Genomic DNA, 14,064 nt, shown 5'->3' on the forward strand with positions numbered 1-14,064 from the left:
GAGTGTGCCCACCGTTCCTCTGCCACACCTTCCTGCTCTCTGGGGAAAAGGCCATGATGGATGAACCTGCAACAGTGGGATCCTGATACGGAAGTCTCCCACTGTGGACGCCAGAGAAGCCTGAATGTCCAATGACTGCAGAGCACGCAGACCCTCAATAAAGGCAATAAAGGCCTGGACCTTGCTGGAAGGAACTCTGGTGGGATAGTGGTGATGACTTGGGATTGAGACCATCAGTTGCCCCTTGGGAGAACGGTGAGGCTCGTGATGGAGTGCATTGGGCTGCGTGCACAAGGTCCACAGTTAGAAACCACTAGCTAGGTAGAATGGGGAGAAAGAGGCGGCTTGCTACTCCCATAAAGAATTGCAGTCTAGGAAACCCATATGGGCGCTTCTACCCTGCTCTATGTGGTCGCTAGGAGTTGGAATCAACTCAGAAGAAGTGAGTATGTTTTTTGTTTGGGATCTGGTTGGATAAAGCGGACAGTCTCAGAAACCCGCCGAGATTGTTCTACTCTGGTCTCTGAGGTCTATGAGTCAGAATCAACTTGGTTTGTGTTTTGGAGGTGGGGTTCATGCCTGTGCCTTGGGTCTCTGCGTAGCGGTATTACCCACATCCTAACTGCAGAAGCAGTGAATTATTTAATGTGACTCTTCCAGTCAAAGTCTTTAAGTCCCGCCACATGACCTTTGGCTGCATGGGTCTGGTAAGAAAGTGGATTCACCTGGGAGTAATTGAGACCAGGGTTCCCTGGAGTGGCATCCTGCTGGGTATAGATTGAGCCCTCTGGGAAGCAGCAGGAGGGATCTCTTCACCAGGAGGATAGGAGAAGCGTGTGCCTAGACCCAAGATCCCTGTTCAGTGAACCTCCTGGATCCAGATGACAGCTATAACATCGGAGGACCAACAGCAGAACCAGGAGCCAAACATGGAACTGAGTGGAACTCCGCCCACAGGATAAGTGAAACTCAAGGCTTTGGGGCAAGAGGCTGGCTTGTGGAGTGGGGTGTCTCTGGTTACTAATTTGGGGAAGCGGAGCTTTCTGACCCACAGAAGTGGTGCTGAAGGCTTACTGAGAACACCTAATTCAGGGAGCTGAGTTTGCTGACCCACAGAGCTTAAGTTTTCAAGAATGCCTTTGGGTTGAGCTTGCAACAGCGTGGTCTGCCCGTCTGGGCATTTATTATCAGCTCTGAGAAAACTCTGTAACATGTCCTGATGATCAACAGTATCCTGAGCATGTCTCACCTGCCCACTTCCTTACAAAACCAATGATCACCCCTATTGCCCATGACTTCTCTGGAGCCATTGTAATGGATATTAGAACCTTGAGAGGTAACATAAAGAATACTGGTGAAAAGGACACAGTAATTCACGGAGAAGCCTTACCAATAGCATGGCAGAGCCCATCTCAAACCCTTTCCAATTGTTGCGATTCAATAAATACCTCCGCTCTGTGCTGACAGCTCCCAAGGGGATCTTCAGCTCCGGGGAGTTGGGACTCCATTGTTTGGAAACAGCAGTGTGTTGGGGAAGGAGGCTAGCGGAGGAGGCATTCAGCAAGGTGGGGTGGGGCAGAGCAATAGTAAATGCTGTGATAAGATCACAACGGAAATAGAGAAAAGCTCCTAATTGAATGCAAGTGGCAATCAGAGCCCAAAGAAGGACACCAAGCCTGGGCTGCAAGCCTGTGAGGCAGGAAGGTCAATTGGCAAGAATGCCAATGGCTACTAAGGTCCCTTCTCCCTTAGAAATGCAGGGGGATATAAGGACGCCAAAAGGATAAGCCACCTGTTTTGTGGGAGGACTCTTCCCTGCAGTGTGTCTGGAAGTTGGCTGGAGCACTGACCAGAGCAGCAGGAGCGGTGGGCCAAGCAGCAGGTCTCTAAGGAGAGAGAGCTCTGGGCTCGGCAGATGCGCACACGGTCTCAGTGGCACAGCCTTCCCACTGTGGCTTTAAGAAGTCGAGGAAGAGGAGGAATGGGATTAAGAAATGAATCCAAAGTGACAGGGGCTGGGCCGTGCTGAGCCGAGGGATGTGGAGGTTTCTGCAGTAAAAGTACAATGTCTAGACCCCCTGCCATAATCAGAGAGAGAAGCATGAATGTGGCTTAATTACAATGACGAGATGACAGCAGTGGCATTATAAGGGGGAGAATCAGAAAAGCATACAGCTGGTAGTAAGAAGCTGGGAACTGTCTCGTCAGGGCTGCACTCTCCCTCCAGAGCCCCTAAGAGAGTAGCAGCCCTCTCCTGAGACTGACACCTTCCAGGTAAAGACTCCCCCGCCCCCAGCAGTTCTTCCTTCTCTGATTGCTCCCTCGGAGGCCCATGCACCGCTCATGCCACAATGAAGACCCCATCTCCTGGGCTCTGTCTCCATCCTTCCTACATCCCTCCAGGACCACCAAGCACCGCCTCCGTGAGAGCACCAACCACACCTGTCGTCTATCGGTCCTCAAATGGGAGGCAGGTTCTCCCAGGTGTCTCGGAGGCCCGCTGTGATGTCACCACTGCCACTAAAGCTTCTCTCAGGGTGAGCAGCTCACAAGATGAACATGTGTGCAAAAGAGTGAGTCCACTCCCCACACATCAAGGTGGACTCTTGTAGGACACTCATACCCGACTACTGCAGGCCCACTTGAGAGGCCAAGGAGACCAGGCCAGGGGCTGACCTGTCTCAGGACCCCACCAGGACCCCAGATGAAACTGAGACCTGAAAGCAGGCCATTGGAGACAACATAGATTAGCCTGACAGCTAATCACAAAAAATCACGCAGCCCCCAGTGTTCACCTTCCCGGCACATCCTTTACAAAATCAGAACTAGAGCTTGAACATATTTAGCTTTTCTTCTTCCTGGCATTCACTGGAGAATTCGCCAGACTGGTGTAAGGTGTTTGGAGACAGAGCAGAGGGGAGAAGCAACAGAGACTTGAATAATCAACTAATCATCTGCTAATAGCCTGTACAGAACAGCGGTTGTTGCATGGAGGTAGTGGGAGGTCCGTGGTCGGTCTCTTGCCTTTCCTCTGGGAGACTTGAGTTTGCATCCTAACCGGTGCATCTCAGGCACAGTGACCACCCATCTGTCAGTGGAGGCTTGTATGTTGCTATGATGCTTTGCAGGTTTCAAAGGCACTTCCTAAGAGGGACCAGGAAGAAAGGCCTGACAATCCAACCATCAACCAATGAGAACACTATGCATGACAATGGTCTGGCCCTCAACTGATCGTGGGGATGGTGCAAACCGGGGAGCATTTTCTTTCACTGTGCATGGGGTAGCCATGAGACAGGGAACTGACTTCACGGCAACTATGATGACTTAGCCATTTCAAATGAAAGGCAAAGGGGCAGGGGGGGGGTGTATCATGGCATAAGTATTACATGGAAACTCCTAGGGCTCTGTTGTTCTTTATACCTGTTAGGGATCAATGCCAGGAGGGAGGCGCACAGACTTGCTGGCAAACCTGCTGGCTCCCCATTGCCAGAGCTCACGATTCTGGGGCTAACCTAAACCTGTGTGGCCTACAGGAAGGAAGTGCATGCACCTGTGTGTGCGCACACGGAGTACAGCAAGACGAAAAGGCAGCCGGCAGATCTAACAAGACAGCCGCCGTCGTCCTCAACGCAGGTTGTCCAAGTGCGCAGTTCCCGGGGTCATCCCCGCTGCACCACAGCCAGTGCAGTCACCTGGCTGCTAGCACCAGACTTTCTCGGCCATGTGCCACTCGGAAAGAGTACAGCTGTGACTGAAAATGACAGCCGACCGATGGCGGTCCTGCGCACCTGGCCCCCTGCATCTGCACCGCCGCCGTCATCTTAAGTGAACAGAAACAAGCGTGAGAAAAAGTCCTGACTGCAGAAATCACTGGCTTGTCACAGTTTAGAGGAAGGGAGGGAGAGAGGGAGGGAGGGAGGGAGGGAGGGAGGGAGAGAGAGAGAGAGAGAGAGAGAGAGAGAGAGAGAGAGAGAGAGAGAGAGAGAGAGAGAGAGAGAGAGAAACTCAGTATGTCCATCTCAGAGTGCAGCAAGCCTACCTAGAGACCACACCCTCACAGGCAGGACTCACAACAGGTGTTGCTGAGTGGATTCTGACTCATGGGCACGCCGCGTGCTGCAGAGAACCATACCCCACAGAGTGTCCGTGCCTGTGAGCTTGCAGAAGCTGGTTGCCAGGACTTTCTTGCTCGGCGCCCCTGGATGGGTTTGAACCATCAACGTTTCTGTTAGCAGTCAGGTGCTGAATCATTTGTATCACCAGGGACCCCGTTCAGTGGGGATTCATTCGCTGCCAACAAGTCAAGTCTGACCAACAGCGACCTTTTAAGACAGGATCACCTGCCCCTGTGGGTTCCTGAGACCATAGCTGTTCGTGGAGCAGAAAGTCTCTTCTTTCTCCTTCGGAGCAGCTGATGGTTTCAAACTGCTGACCTCAGGGCTCACAGCCCAGCACATAATCACTACGCCACCAAGGAGCCTTTCATGGAGACAATGGGCTATAACTCATAGGGCCTGAATCTGAATCCTGACTGCTGTTTACTAGCCCTGTGCTCTTGGGGAAGTGAGTCAACGTCTCTGAGTCTACACTTCCTTACGTAGGAGTGCTCTGCTCTCCCAAAGTGGAGGATTCCGACACAACTTTACCGCAGCTGGAAAAAAAAACAGAGGCAAGCCAAGAAGCATTTCTCATTAATTTACGTGGGAAACGTTTTTGAGAAAATAGCCCACCACAGCAAACTAAGTAGCACATTGTACCTAAACTACCTAAAAAATACGGTGCAGAGCTGTGGCCACTTGATGCTGAGATGCTGGGTGTCTGTCCTGGGAAGGAGCTTGTCGCGACCCACACTGCCTGCTCGAGGTGTGTGCTGCCTTACAACAGCTCGGAGCTTCTTGCATCAAAGGAAAAATCCTCTTTGGATCTCAAACTGCTTTAGGTTAGTAAAAACCAGTACTCATCAGTGTAAGGCATTGGTAAAAGCTAAGAGGTAGAAAGCAACTTTCGAAAAGTAGGGAATCCCTGTATCCACTCTCATCAATTGGAGTAGGGCTTATGCTGGCGCTTTAGGCGTTTCCAAGGCTTTAAAAGGTTACAGAAGCACGGTGCCGATCTTTTCTCCCACAGAGTGGCTAGTGTGTTCAAACTCCGGGCCTGCCTTCTGTGTAACAGGCGAGTGTGTAACCACTTCGCCAGCGGGACTTGTTCCCCATGGCTAGTAGATGGACATAATCCTCGCTGATCTACAGCATCGTTAGGCCATAGGTTGAGCGCTTAGCACCGTGTCCGGCACAGAATATGTGCTCAAGCAACAGGAGTGACTGAGAGTTGCTGTCAGACCTGCCTAACTAATCACTGTACTCTGCCACCGACTCAGAGGTGATGACTCAAGCAGTACACGGGCATTCCGTTTGGTTTCAGGAATTAGAAACGTGGCTACCTCGGCTGGGTCCCGAGGACAGAAGGAGACAGACGAGCTGATCCTAATGGTTTGAGGTTTCCCTGGGATAGGATACCCAGAGAAGAGTGGTTTAGGAGACACTAAACTGCTTAGTAGTTTAACATGCCACCGGAACGATGTTCTTTTCCCAGGTAAGAAATGACAAGGAAGACCTCTCCTGTTTGAAAGCATTTGGGGAGCCCTTGAAATGAAGCTCATCTGCTAACAGATCACTGTTACCCACACTTCTGTCCTGGCCCTAATAGGGGGTTTGAATTGCCAAGATCTCTCCTCTGAGTGTCCAGTGCATCTGTTCGTTGACTGGGCGACATGAGGTTCATGAAGATGCCGCCCCCAAGTGCCTGGGAAACAGGTGTGAAGGTTGAGATCACTCTACAAGAGCAAGGTCTTAAAAATCTTTTCTGCCACATGAGAATAATCCTCGTGTGCTAATTAAGCTGAGGCAATTAGCCACCCACAGATATTTAACACTGCTTCCTATGGCCAGGCAATCATCTCGATTAAAACTCATTTTAAAGTAAGGAGCAAACCCCAAAGCTCCATTGGCACACGGCTCCCACAAATCAATTACCCCCAGCCACACTCTGCACACCCTCTGAGGGCAGCTTGGAGCCTGCAGGGAGAGGTTCTTTGAAAGAGCTGCCTGGGGGATGGACAGGGAGTTACAAAAGGCGGGCCGAGAGCAGCGAATTTCACAGTTTGCGGGAAGGAACCCCCAGGTTTGGAGAGTGACACCGTGTCTCTGGTCGGTTGGACAAATGAAGGCAAGCAGGCGCCTCAAGATTCCCTGGTGGACTTCACAAATGATTCACCCTCGAGGGCCACACATCACGCTAAGCTGTTTCTGCCAACTGGAACCAGAGCCCAAGCAAGGCTCATGGTGTGCAACCAAACGACACGTCCTCTCCCCTTGTCACCGTTTGTCCCTGTAGCAATGGCAGGAAGCACGCTGAGCCCTCAGGCTCGGCAGTTTCCCCAAGGGACTCCAAGCAACCGAGTTCATGCTCTTTCCTCGGACCAGTGAGGTCCACGCCTGCCCAAGGCTCCCGTCATGAGAACGGTGTCGGCCAAAGGCTTCCAGACCTAGCAGGCGGCACTACGCACATGCTTAGTGCAAATGCTTCTGATGAAAGCACGGGCAGACTTGATTTCATTAGGCTGAGCTCTATTGCTCTTCACAGATTTCGGCCCTTTTACGAATTGAAGGTTTATGGGCACATCAGTGATCACGTTGTGGCTTTGTGTCACATCTTGGTCATTCTTATGATATTTCAAACTTGCTTTTTCACAGCACTGCTACACTTAGCAGACGACAGAATACACTGCCACCGAGTCCATTCCGACCCACAGCGTCCCTACGGAACAGGGTAGCACTGCCCGTTTGGGTTTCTGAGACCGTACCGTACATCTTTATAGGAGCAGACAGCCTTGTCTTTCCCCACCTCCAGAGACAAGAGGATAGGGCATAGCGATTGTACAGGCATAACTTTCACAGGCACCAGACATAAACAATCCATGTAACTCCCGTTCTTGCAGTGGCCTGGAAAAGAACTGTGTCTCCAACGTATGCCTGGTCTCAAGACTACACAACCTTACACTCCTCGGAAGCTCTTTTCAGCTTTTTCTTTGAGAGTGAAGTCAATCCAATAACCCATTACTTATTCTAGTTAATCCCCAAACCTGTTACTTGTCAACAGAATAAGACCTTTGTCCTTGTTGTTGTTTTCAGTTGGAAATTTTACATCAAGCAGACAACAAAAATGTGGATCTAGTTCAGTGCTGTTGAACAAAAAATTTACGTTTTTCTAGTAGCCATTTGAAAACAATAAAAAGAAACATACAAGTTCAGTTACAATAGAATATTTGATTTGACTAACTATACCAAGAAATATTATATTTTCAGCCTGCACTGATTCCAAAATATAAGCCATCTAACAGATAATGAACAAGTACTGCCCATTTTTATGCACTGTTGTCTCACACCATATGGGACTGCACAGATCTAGAGCTGTGTTCAATTTGACATGGGAAATCTTCCATAGTTGAATTTTATAAACATGCAATTCCAAACATTGTGGGTAGGACATGATCTCATTTTAATTTTATAAAAATCCACATCTCTGTGTTCAGATATGTGTAGAAAGTAGTCTGTAAGGACAGACACCAAAAAGCAACTGTAGGTATCTCTGAAAGGGAAGCTTTAGGGATGATCTTTATTCTCTACCTTGTACTCTCCAATATTTTCTCCATCATTGCCGTAAACAGGTCCTGCTTTATCTCTTAGGGGATCAATAAAGCCAGTCTTTCTTTTCAAAGAAACAGCTATCACTGGTTTGCAATTATTACATCCCAAATCTCCTGACACCCTAGCTGATTTTCCAACCAACAGAAAGGAACACACACACACACACACACACACACACACACACACACTGCCTCAGTCCCCCCGTCATACTCACAGCCAATCATCATGATGGCCACCGCAAAGATCTTCTCAATGTCTGTGGATGGGGCTATGTTTCCAAAGCCCACGCTGGTGAGGCTGGTCATGGTGAAATACAAGGAGGAGATGTAGACGGAATTCTTGCTGGGACCACCTTCCCACTTCCCAGAGCCAGACCCATTAAACTGGTACGGGGTGCCAATGTCCATGGCCAGTTGGTAAAGCCAGCTGTTGTTGCGGATTGTCTTGGTGTCCTCGTCAAAGATCTCATAGTCCCCGATGCTGTACCAGATGCAGGCCATCCAGTGAGCAGCCAGCCCGAACACACACACCAGCAGCACCAGCACAGCAGCTCCGTATTCAATATAGTGGTCCAGCTTACGGGCCACCCGGCCCAGGCGGAGCAGCCGGACGACTTTGAGAGAGCTGAACAGGCTGCTGATGCCCTGGGAGGAAGAGGAACACGGCGTCAGGGCCAAAGACCAAGGAGGCAAAACCTTTCCCTTCTCCCCACCATGCTGGTTCCCAAGATGCAATATCATACAATCTTAAAAAAAGTCTTTGCATGAATAATAAGAAAAAATGCTCACAATAGGAAAGTAAGCGAAAAATCAAGAGCAAACAGCTGTATCTGAATAGCTGTTCACAGAGACACATATAGCATTCGTTCTAGTTATGCATAAATACACATACATTATCTTTTCACTCAGTTTTCCCACAAATTTTTGAAGCCCTTCATATATATGTAGGCATATCATATATATGAAGGCATATTATATATATGTAGGCATATATGTAGGCATATCATAAATATATCAGTATTATACCGAGTTGATATTTTAAACCAAGTCAGATTTTTAAAAGGACAGAAGAGTTAATTACTTTAAACAAAACCCCTGAAATTCCCAGACTCTATTTTCCTAGAAAATGTACCAGGGCTTGGAAAGTTGTCACTTTGTGTGGGTTGATCAGGCTGGTGGCGATCAGCCACCCTCTGCATTACTGCTACCCATCAGGAACTCAGAGAGCTGAACCTCCGTGTGCAGGGTCGAGCGTCCTCTCTTCTGGCGGGCTCACCCTATTCTGCCTGGCGGGCTCCTCTCCAAAAGGCAACACTATAGGGAACGTGATCGTGGGAAGAACACCGGAGTAGAAATCGGCAAAACGGGGCCTCGGACCCAAGCAGCGGCACTAGCTTGCTGGATGGTTTAGACAATTCATGTGTCTTGGTTCCCTTATCCAGTCAATGAACACAGGAACTGGGGCCCCTCTTAATCTTCTCCAAATGCCAGCAGATTAATATTTCCAAAGAGCGCCCAACCACAGCGACAGTGGCAGCGCTGATGTTGGTGTCACCCGGGGGGTAAGGCGCATACTTCCTCCTGTACCAGATGGCTGAGGCAATCCCTACGGGAAGGTGCAGAAGACTGATAAGGATCAAAGACGATGGCCTCTCTGCCACAGGGCTCGTGCACTTTAATTGAGGAAAAACACCTTGATTTTCACATTTCCAGTAGTGGAATTAAAAGCCCCCAGCAGGCTGGGTGTAGGAGACACTTTAGGAGGCAAAGGAGCCTTTTTGATGACTAAGAAATCAAACCTGGTGTAAGCAGCCACCTCCTCTCCACCTCCCAAGGAGGAGGTCCCGACCATCTTCTTCCAAAGCTGCTCTCTGCCCCTGCACTTCCTGTGCTACCCCAGGCAAAGCCGCCTCGTCACGGCCTCAGCACAACCAATCCCAAGCAACGCCTATGGGCAACCAACGATGCCATGGGTTTCTAGTTCATTGCTTTATCTCCAGCACCTAGCACATGAAAGACTTCCAGAAAGATTGAGGAGGCAAACATCTAAAAGCTAGTGAGAAAAAGCAAGATGTGATTCATGAGAAGCTATTTCTACCTAACCACCCAGGAACAGAGAGGGAATGCGGAGTCACTTAGTCCAACCCCTCCCCACCGAATTCCACAATGGACTCGACAGCCTCCCTACACAATGGTCTCCCAACCCCTCTCACACAACGCTCATCCCCACTCCTTCTGGAGAGTTCCGCACGGTGACTGCTGTGCATGGAGGTGAACAGTGAAATTCTCACATTTTCTCCTTATCTCCCATCTCAGTTCATCCTTCTTCCCTCTCCATCCCTTCCCAATGGTCCATCCCAACCCAGCTACTACCTACAGGCCATGCTGTTTTCTGATGCACACTCAGAACAGCTCAAGCAGCCCGCCTCATGAATGCACACTTGCACTTCCATGTCTCTTCAGCCCAGAAGGCCAATGCTATCCAAGTGACATACTAGCCCATCCTCACCTGTCCTTCATGACTGCCCTGTAGTGACAACCAGCCATACTCTGCCTCATGTGTCCATGACACTCAGCAGCTTCACCATTTGAACATATTGCCTGACATGAGAGTTAAAACCACATGTCATTACAGCCACTCCAATGTCTGGTTGTCCCTTGTGTGTCAGAGTAGAACTATGCCCTAGGGTTCTTGATGGCTGCCTTCCGGAAAGACGATCTGGCTGGACTTGAACATCTGCTTGGTTAGCAGTCAAGTGTGTTAACCATTTATACCAGTCACGGAAGCTACTACAGTTGTTGTGTGTTCGTGAGTCTATTGAAATTTACAGAGGCCAGAACAGAACGGAGCAGACCAGAAGTCAGACCAGAACTGCCCTACTGGGTTTCCTGACCAGTCTTCTTCATGGGAGTAGATGTCCAGGTCTTTTCTCCCACAGAGCTGCTGGTGGGAATGAAAGTTGACCTTTCCTTTGTTTGGGCTTGGAGCTTTAACCATTGGTCAACCAGGGCCCCTTGCCCAAAATAGTTACCTATACTAATTTTTCTGCTATGTCAGGCATGGTTTAAAATCAAGTGTGTATCAAGTTGGTATCCCTCCATTATATTTATTTGATCTATGCTGAACAAATCAACAGAGACGCTGAACTAACTATATAAAAGGAGCCCTGGCGGTACTGCTGTATAAGCACTGGACTATTAACCATAAGATTCGCAGTTCAAAGCCACTAGCCACTCCACAGGAGAAAGATGAGACTGTTTGCTCTAGTATAGATTTTACCATCTTGGAAACTGTAAAAGCCAGCTATGAGTCAGAATTGACTTGGTAGCAATGGGTTTGGGACTGCAGGATGTGAAATGCAATTCACTGATAACCTGCAATATGCAGATGATACAATCTTGCTTGCTGAAAGCGAGGATGGCTTGAGGCACATAGCTAGTGAAACTCAGACTTCAACCTTCCATACGGATTGCAACTCAATGTAAAGAAAACAAAAATCTCGCAACTGGACCAATGGGCAGCATCATGATATACAGAGAAAAGACTGAAGTTGTAAAGAGCTTTAGTTTATTTGGATCCACAGTCAATGCTCATGTAAGTAATAGCCAAGAAATCAAATGTAAGAACATATTGAACTGGGCAAATCGGTTGCACAAGACCTCTTTAAAGAGTTACAACCCAGAAATGTCACTTTGAGGACTAAGGTGCACCTCACTCAAGGTGCACCATGGGATTGTCAGTTGTGTCATCCGTGTGCGTGAAACCTGAACAACGAATAAGAAAGACTGGAGAAGAATCCATGCCTTTGAAGTATGGTCATGGCAAAGATTACTCAGAGTACCGGGACTGGCAGGAGAACTAACAGATCTGTCTTGAAAGACGTCCTTCCAGAAAGCTCCTTAGAAGCCAGGATAGCCAGACTTTGGGCAGCTTTCAAGAAAGACTAATTTCTGGAAAAAGATATTATAAAAGGTAAAACAGATAATCAACCAAAAAGAGAGAGGCCCTCAATGAGATATACTGACAGAGGCTGCAACAATGGGTTCAAATATAGAAATACTGCGGATGTCGCAGAACTGGAGCAGGGTTTCTTCTGTTGCACATACAGTCACTGTGTTTTGGGACCTATCGGTGACACTGACAACTACAACAGACTCATCCCTCCATCGTATTAGGCACGTCTTGAAGGCAGATGCCACTTACTATTCATTCTAGAAGCCCCAACACGGTCTAGAACTCAGTATTTTGTCTAAGGAGATCGCAAACATTTTGCAAACTGAATTGAAGAGTTTGAATGATTAGAGAATTCTTTCTCATTTTTAAGGAGACCCTGGAAGACTATACAATAAGCACTCATCCATTGCTTTTTAAAATGTATGTGCATACTGCTGTTCCGATTCATGGTGGTTGCATAAGTTCTATTAGATTAACAGCTGGAATTCTAGTCGTTTAAAAGAATTTCCAGTGACTAATTTATTTATTTATATGCCTGAAGCTCAGTAGATGAGCTAGATAAAACAGAGCATGCCAATTTTTAATTTTATTTTAGTACATGAAAAACATGACAGCACCAGATGGTAGAGAATTGTATTTTCCCCAAAGATTTCATGCATCACAAAACCCACCTCACATTTCAAAGGCTTCCAGAGCATTTTTTATCATAACCTTGAAATTATATAGGACCCACACTTACGAGTTGGATCAACCTGACAAAATAGATCACAAGAGCCAGTGGGGATAACCTTCATCAATGAAGGCCAACAACTAGGCCTGGAAAGAACACGTCTGAAATGTCCATAATATTGATGCAATCCAAATTGACATGGGTATTTGGGAACGATACAGATTCATCTGAGTGTGAACTATCAAGTTTTGCATATTCCCACAGCCACCAAATTTATGCTCCCTTCTACCTTTTTTTTTTTTTTAATGTCACAGACTGACAAAGTTCTGTGATGGCAAAGAACTGTGGTTTCACAGGGGCATCCATAGAAAATTCTACAGGTAGCCTTTTTGTGTCGATGGCTCGAAACCTATTAGCCTCCTGCATTTCCTTCTGGCTGAAAAAAATCCTTCACACACTTCTGCCTGTGTCCTTCGGACTCTACAGCCATCTACAAAGTCCCCGCCTCAATTACTCACGCCACTTTCTTACTTTCCTTGAAATCTGACTCTCCCCAGCACACCACACTTCTGCTTCTTCTCCTCTACAGTCTGGATTTAAAAGTAAGGAAATTTCAAACTCCACACTGGCCGTTTCCAAACAAGTGCATGCCATTTATCACGAAAATAAATAAATGAAGCAAAATGTCCCTTTAAAACGTATGCTATCCAACAATTCCACTACACATCTGTCATCAGATTATTAACAGATAATATCTACGGAATGGTGACCAATATCCCAGAATGTGGGCAAAATCGTTCCATTAAATATCATCGTTGTCAACTTGGTGCTTCCCTCGCATGCCTTGGGTCACTGCACCTGGTTCCACAGTCCATCTCCTTTGCAGGGTCGTGGGGGGTGGGGGTTAGCATTCAACACTCTGGCCTCTTAATTCTTTGACATCTCCATTTCCAATGGTCTTTGTCCCTGCTCCACACCTACAGACGGCCGGTCATCCTGGAAGCTGCGCCCCCTCTGAAACCCTACCCGGCAGCATATGATTACACCTCCAGTCCTCCCCCTTTTGTTGGGATTTCCCTTATCTCCACCTTATCCTACTCGTTGCCATCTCTTTGAGAGTCTGATTTCTCTTTTGATCTTCCAACCATAACCTCTCTCCCAACTCCATTTCACTTCTTACCATTCCAGACCCTCTGTAATATGTCCTCCCAAAGGTCAACTCAAGAAAAAGAAAATGAGTATAACAAGGACATATGAAAAGACCTAAAGTTAGAAGGCTTTAAAACACTGCTCAGTATATATTAGGCTGAAAGAATTGAGTGAAAAATTCAAGCCTTGAATTTTAATACTGGAGAATTCTATGGGCAAAAAAAATTAATTCTATGCCACTGGCTAAATGAATAATCAGTAGAATTACATTTTGTTCTGGGGGGATGATTTATAATGTTTTCCACGATAAAATGATAATAAATATCATAAAATGTCTCTAATGTGAGCCAGAGGTAAATATAAAGCATAGATATATGAATGGAGGTTGAGCTCATGCTTAATTTATCTAAGGAAAATTTGTTTTTATGATATGGCCCTACTCAATATTCACCATCATAAAGAGACCACTGAAGATGTGGGAACTGTGTGCTGAAGAAACTAGATGGTGCACAGCTATCAGAGAGAATAATTTCTGGAATTTTAAAATACAAGCATCCATATAAGTGAAGCATCAACTAAGTCCGC

General features: G+C 47.3%; 1 protein-coding gene across 2 annotated transcripts in view; it reads right to left on the reverse strand.

Annotated features, from left to right (window-relative positions):
• Nucleotides 1-14,064, reverse strand: part of KCNH1 (potassium voltage-gated channel subfamily H member 1) — a 500,025-nt gene that overhangs the window by 276,588 nt on the left and 209,373 nt on the right. For both annotated transcript variants that reach the window (XM_075540569.1, XM_075540568.1), the window contains exon 7: nt 7,921-8,350. In XM_075540569.1, coding sequence (XP_075396684.1) covers nt 7,921-8,350 — 430 coding nt within the window. The remainder of the gene's footprint in view (nt 1-7,920; nt 8,351-14,064) is intronic.

This window comes from Tenrec ecaudatus, chromosome 1 (genome assembly GCF_050624435.1).
Source record: "Tenrec ecaudatus isolate mTenEca1 chromosome 1, mTenEca1.hap1, whole genome shotgun sequence".
NCBI lineage: Eukaryota > Metazoa > Chordata > Mammalia > Afrosoricida > Tenrecidae > Tenrec > Tenrec ecaudatus.